At 30.5% G+C, this 6985-nt stretch overlaps 1 protein-coding gene across 1 annotated transcript; it reads left to right on the top strand.

Annotated features, from left to right (window-relative positions):
* The first annotated feature begins 3472 nt into the window (after window positions 1-3472).
* LOC126850600 (uncharacterized) lies at window positions 3473-5853 on the top strand. Its single transcript, XM_050593741.1, is given in 5 exon segments — window positions 3473-3655; window positions 4289-4577; window positions 4650-4995; window positions 4997-5190; window positions 5329-5853. Coding segments are annotated over 4 exon segments (966 nt in total). The 5' UTR covers window positions 3473-3655; window positions 4289-4440; the 3' UTR covers window positions 5618-5853.
* Window positions 5854-6985: the final 1132 nt, after the last annotated feature.

The following is a 6985-nucleotide window of genomic DNA, read 5'->3' as shown; positions in this document are numbered from 1 at the left end:
AGTATTTGTACCAATAAGGCTTTAGATGGAGGCAATGACAGTGTTAATGTTTCAATGCATCTTCCAAAATCTGAATTTTGAAAAATACCTCCGTCGCTTTCTTTATCAGCAGAACCAATGTTAACATAAGTAAAACAAAGATCAGCATCATAAACTCCCATTAAAACAGTGCTGTATGTGCCTTTGTAATTATAAAAAACTGATCCTGTATTTTTAAAAAATTGTGCAGTAACATGTTTCCCATCAATTGCTCCGACACAATTTGGAAAATTACATTTATTTTCAAAATCTTCTGCGATTTTAGCCCATGTTTGTACAGTTGGTGGAGGAAGCACTAGAGGCTGTAATGTGAGCCAAAGCGCTTCTGTTTCCACAATTATTTTGGCACAGTAGATTTACCTACACGGTAAAGATAATGTAAACTTGCTATACCAGCCCCAGAGTAACAAGATATAACAATGTCAATGATAATCGCAAACCTCCAGGGATTCAACGGTTCCCTTGTGAAGTGCATTTTTGTAATAATAAGTTCAATCATTGCTAATAATTGATCGAATTGAAGAGATGATATGCGATGAAAATTGAAAAATTTGATTACGCTCTGTGTCATGTAGAAGTTCAAGCACAAGGTTATTGCACCTTGAAAATATCGTTGCTTTATTATAGGATGAATCCACCATCAAACTGTTCTCCGATTAATTTGTTCTTGCCTTTCTAGTTCCTGTCGTTTTCGTCTTCTTCGTAATCACAATAGCAAAGCAAGATTGTCATTGCGATTCATTTTGAATGTATTCAACGGACACGGTAAACACAATTGTTCTTGCTTTTCTAATTTCTGTTGTCTTCTTTTTTGTAGCCACAATAGTAAGGCAAGATTATCATTGCAGTTTATTTTGATTATATTTAATGAACGCGATGAATATAATTCTGTTTGTCTTGTCTGCTTCATATTTAGTATCTCACATATAGTCCACTGTAAAATATTATTTTAAAAAATTTGTTTCGTACAATATATAATATATTTAATCTACAAAGATATAATATAAAGATATAATATATACCTTTTAAAAAAAACCTTACAAGGTAAAAAAACACGCTAAGTACATAAAAAAAATCTTAAATTGTACGCAAAATATTACTGACAAAAATTTTAATATTTTTTTCTAAAAAATAACTTTTAAAATAATTTTCCTTTGAAAAATAATTTTCTCTTAAAAAATCAAAAATTAAAAAATAAAAATAAAATCAAACTACAAAGTACAAATACAAAATATTTATTTGAAGGGAAGGAGAATATAATAATATAATTTTTTGATAGAAATAAAATGCATTCTAATTTTTTCGTGAAAATCTATAATATTTCTATAAACGCAAGATTGATCTTATGACAAATACCATTTTAAATTACAACTTTTTACAAACTGAACTGTTTCTATGTACTTGGCTAGTTAACTATTGATTTCATATTTAGTTTGATTTTTTATTTTTAATTTTTTAAAAGAAAATTATTTTTCAAGGAAAAATTATTTTAAGAATTATTTTTTGGAAAAAAATATTAAATTTTTTTTATATAATAACGTATTTTCAATACATATGCAAAGAAAGTCAGAGTATACATACTACGTATACTGACAAATGGATTAATAAATTAAAGTGATTAATATTTTGTTGCAATAAAAATATCCATTTTGAGAATAATAAAATAAATACTACGTATGTATACTTTGACTCTTTTTGCATATAATTAATATTATGTTGTCCATTGCGAGATGTATGTCCACCACTTTTTTTTTAATATCATTTTTATAATATCATTTTTTTTATAGTTATATACATGCAAAGAAAGTTAAAGTATAATGTATAATATAAATATGTAGTATCTATTTTTCTCAAAGTAAATCTAATTGCAACAAAATTTTAATTTTTCTATATTATGGTAACATATCGTTAAATAAAAATTTGATATATGTATAATATAATTGACCTTTATTTTAATACAATAATAAATACAAATCACACTTGTAATCTTTTTTTTATTTTTTAAATATATAGTATTTTAAAAACTGCAGTCTTTGTAAATGAATATAGGCAACGGATAACATTTGTAAAGCCGTTATTTGAATGTAAATGCCACTCTTTTATAAAACATTGTGTCCTTTCTTCATCCTGCAAGTAAACATTACATATACAAAACAATAGCACTATATATAGGATGCAAAGATTATGCCAATGCTCATGAGCGGGTAGAGCATAATAAACTGAACAGAAAATTCTTATACCATTTTGTTCTGTGACACTTAATAAAAAAGTTATTATAAAATAAGTCTGACCAATCAGCGCCGACCTTTAGTCGCACGCACGTCAGTGAGCCGCGCGTCTAGTAATGATGAAGCGCTCACGCAGTCAATCAATCTCCCTCTCTCTCTCTCTCTCTCTCTCTCTCTCTCTCTCTCTCTCTCTCCCTCCCTCTCCTCTCCCTCTCCTCCCTCCCTCCTTGTAACCCCAAGGGGATTCAATAAATTTATATCTATCTAATAAAAGTGCCGTTAGATTTTTGATTAACGGCTTTAGTTCTTATTTTAATTGAAAGTTTACAAGACCTAAAATTCTGGATAAGTTGCTTGGTAGCGCCGCGCCCCTGTACATAGGCAAATTGTTTCACAAGCTAGAATGTATTTTTCTTATGTACTTGCTGTCACGACGCTACCGCGTCGCTTGATAATCTACAAAGTCAATTGTAAAGCGGGGAACACACACTTTTGCATAAGCGCATAGCCATAAGCATAAAGAAATTGATTGGTCCACAAACATATGCCTAACGAAATGAACCAATCAATTTCCTTATACTTATGGCTAAGCACTTATGCAAAAGTGTGTGCTCCCCGCTTAAACATTCAGTAGTTTCTGCCAAATTCCGAAAATTTGACAGGTCAGTTAAAGTTTCTAGAAGATTCTTCTAGGGACTCTACAGATCACCACAGCATTTGTCGGAACTTACCGCATATATGGAGTCTGGTCATCGTAGCATTTGTCGGAACTCACCGCATATATGGAGTCTCACCATATATTAGTGTTATTTTTCTACTTTAATCCGTTCGATGTAAACGCACTCGTATCAAACTTAATACGCGTACCAACGATTTCATGATGTAAACTACTAGGCTATTAATTGCAAACGAGCGCGCAAACCATAGTGTAATAATACGGCCTTTACAGTTTTGCCATGTATAATACGTTTTATACGTATTATACGGTTTTATCGTAGGAATCGTAGAAAATTACTTGCAATGCCAAAATTCCCAGCCCTTGGTACCGACAGAAGAATATTTTTACACCCTTAGGGCCAATTTCACCACCTTCGGTTAAGTTGACCGACGGTTAAAATCAGCAGGGTGGCAACAGAAAATATAGGTGAATGAAAATCAAGCATCCTTATCATTTCAGTTGCCACCCTGCCGTCGGTTATTCTAACTGAAGATGGTGAAATTGGCCTTGAGAGGATAATACAATCTGAACGCACTCTAGAAGTATGAGGTTTCCAAATGGCGTAACGCATGATTGCCCTATCTAGTCATGAAACAACTAAGGTTGAGTTATTAATGGCGGGAAAGCTGGAAGCTGGAAAGCGGGCAAACGGACAAAAAAAGAGATATAGGTGCGTTGTACATTGCATTGTGTGTTCCGAGAAAAAGAAATAAATTCTAACGAATTCTGGTTGAACCAAATCTAGTTGTAAGAATATGTAAAATGTTTATATAAAGATTAATTGTGTTTCCAGAAATTTTACTTGCAAATTGTGCAAACAAAACCTTATCTCAGTGCGTCGTTATAAAGATATAGTTAGCCACATTTTACGAGTTAACCATTTATATATAATATACAAAATACAATATAGATCAAACATTCCATGAGCAAACAAATTTTTTTTATTATAAATAACAATTCTAGAATGCAAATCTACGTCTTATGCATATAAATATTGTACAAGATTTGTATGAATTTTGCTTGTAAAAGCATGTGTAAATTTTGTTGGCTATTTACTCCTTCTATAACGACGCACCAAGTTAGGATTCTCCTTGCATTTTTTGTAAGCAAAATGTTTTCTGAATTATATATCTATGTAACCATTCGCCATTTCTAGGCATTTTTTTACGAGAAGACTGAAGTCTTAAAGAATCTCTTACACATGCATGAATGCCAGCGAATTATTGTACTTACAACAATTACTCTAAGTAATGATTTTTTTCGTTGCCATATATATGTATTGCCAATATATCTTTTGATACAGATAGTGAAACCAGTGATTCGGATTTAGACGAAGGAGACATAAGAAGAAGAATTCAGTTGCGTAGAGTTCGATAAAAGCCTCTAAAAATTGAAAGTTATGTTGAAATAATAGTTCCAAGATTAAACACACAGCAGTTTAGAAGGCATTATCGCATGACCCCAACAATATATGAAAATTTAAAGACAATCCTCGATCCTATACTCTCGATTTCCAAAAGAAAAGATGTAATTCCAGTGAGAAAACAATTACTAGGAACAATACGGCTATTAGGAACACCAGATTCTTGTCGGTAAATTTCTGATAAATATTTTATGCAAACAATGTACGATGATTTAATTAATATGAATGATTAATTTTACAGTTCTGTAGGGGAGAGATTTGATCTCGCTAAGAGCTCATTAAATAAAAGTTTTATGAGAATCATTGAATGTTTAAATGATATAGGAAGTCAAATTATTTCATGGCCAAGAGGGAAAGAATTTGATAGAGTGAAAGAAGATTTCAACAAAAATTCACCGTTGCAAGGCATAATTGGTGCCATTGATGGCACACACATTCTCATAAAAGCTCTTAAGATATTTATATTATTGCTTTATTGTAGCTTTAATGTAGATATAATTAAAATTAGGAAGAAAGAAAAAATAGTATCATGCATTTTTTTCCAGATTGATACACAATATTACAAAACTTATAAGAAAACATATATAAGCTATAATTTTGCAAGCAGTCTGTGATGCTTGTATGAAATTTACTGATTATTTTGCGGGATTTGCGGGTTCAGTTGGAGATCTAAGGGTCTTCAGAAATTCTGATTTGTGGAAAGAAATTCAAGCACATAAACAGTCCTACTTCCCAAACGACGAATTTATTATTGGCGACAAGGCATACCCTCTTTTAACATAGTGTATGCTTCCATATATTGACCGTGGTCAACTTACAATTGTCAGATAATTTTATTATATATTTTTATATATTTTTTTATGGTAAGAAAATTTGTATATTTTATGATACTTTTAGGCCGGGAAAGAAATTTAACATCGCTCTTTCATCAAAACAGTAATTGAACGTACATTTGCTCTACTAAAAGGTAGATTCCGAAGACTGAAATTTCTTGATATGAACGTTGATAAGATGACACCTTATGTCATAATTGCCTGTACAGTATTACATAATATATGCTTGGATGGCATTGACCATAATGACATAGAGGATTTCATACAAGAAGGTATGGAAGTGGAAAATGATGAAACTTACATTGAACATATACTTAATGAAAAAGCAGGAGAAATAAAACGTGAATACTTGTGTATACTTGTTGCTGAAGCTTAAAATTTAATCATTTCTCTTACAAAGATTTTTATTTTAATTAAGAAAATATAATTCAATTCAAAAGATATTATAATTTTAGAATTATAAAGATATTATAATTCAGATTTGTAATATTTAGCAGAGCTCAAATATCAAGTCAAATATATATTGTAAACTTATTTATGTAAATATATTTTTATAATTTATAACTGAATGCATAACATACTTTGGCTGAGTAAAATTTAAAACCAAACAGATAGATGCAACTTGTTAATATGAAACTTTTTTTACCTCGGATTTAAGTGCATTATGCATTTTGTAATATATCTATATCTATATATATATATATATATATATATATATATATATATATATATATATATATATGTGGTGTCTCATAATTCGCGGATCACCTCTCGTGTACATGTAAAGCATGTTAAACTGAGTAAGAAAGTCCTCTACCATTTTGCGATTTTTTTTCACGATAATTAATAAGAAATTAATTATAATAAAAAGATAGGCCAATCCGCGCCTTGTATAAGAACGACGAGAAGAAACGTCCTACTGTAATGCAATACTAGGCGCGAAGTGAAGCGATGAGAGGAGTATTCTATATGCTTGTACATAGCCTTCCTAAAGCGTTCCTTCACATTGCTTCGCCGCGCGCCCAATATCACGTTACAGTAGAACGTCTCTTCTCGCCGCACGTTTGTGCAAAGCGCGGATTGGCTTATCTTTTTTAATTAATTTCTTATTAATAGTCGTGAAAATCACAAAACGGTAGAGGACTTTCCTATCCAGTTTAACAAGCTTTATATGCATACGACAAGTGTTCCGCAAATTATGAGACACCCTGTATATATATATATATATATATATATATATATATATATATATAGGGTGTCCCATTTTAAATATTCCACTATCATAACTTTTCAGGATCAACATTTGAAGGAAAATGACTCGAATAAAAGTTGTAGGGAACAGAGGGAGCTATCTAATAGTGACCTTGGATTTGACATTAAAGGTTCTTTTCAAGGTCATTTGAAGGTTAACTTCCGTTTTTTAAATAGGAACTCATTTTTTTTATTTCATATTCTTGTAGCTTATCTCGAGAGCTTTTCAAAACATTATAATAAAGTATTTTTTCATTAAGAATTTTTTGAGTTATTTTGTACCTTAATCTGACATATTTTAGAATAAAATATAAAATATCCCGAAAATTATTTAGTGTTCGATATTTGTATCGTAATACTTTTATGTACAGAATAATAAAATGAATCAAATGGTGTACAGAAAATAATTGTTATTAAAAAAAGTATGCAATTATTTGCAATATATTTTTTTATAACAATTATTTATTTTTTCTTTACACCATTCGATTCATCT

This window comes from Cataglyphis hispanica, chromosome 6 (genome assembly GCF_021464435.1).
Source record: "Cataglyphis hispanica isolate Lineage 1 chromosome 6, ULB_Chis1_1.0, whole genome shotgun sequence".
NCBI lineage: Eukaryota > Metazoa > Arthropoda > Insecta > Hymenoptera > Formicidae > Cataglyphis > Cataglyphis hispanica.
Note: the sequence above shows the minus strand (reverse complement) of the source record. Positions and strands in the feature narration are given on the sequence as shown.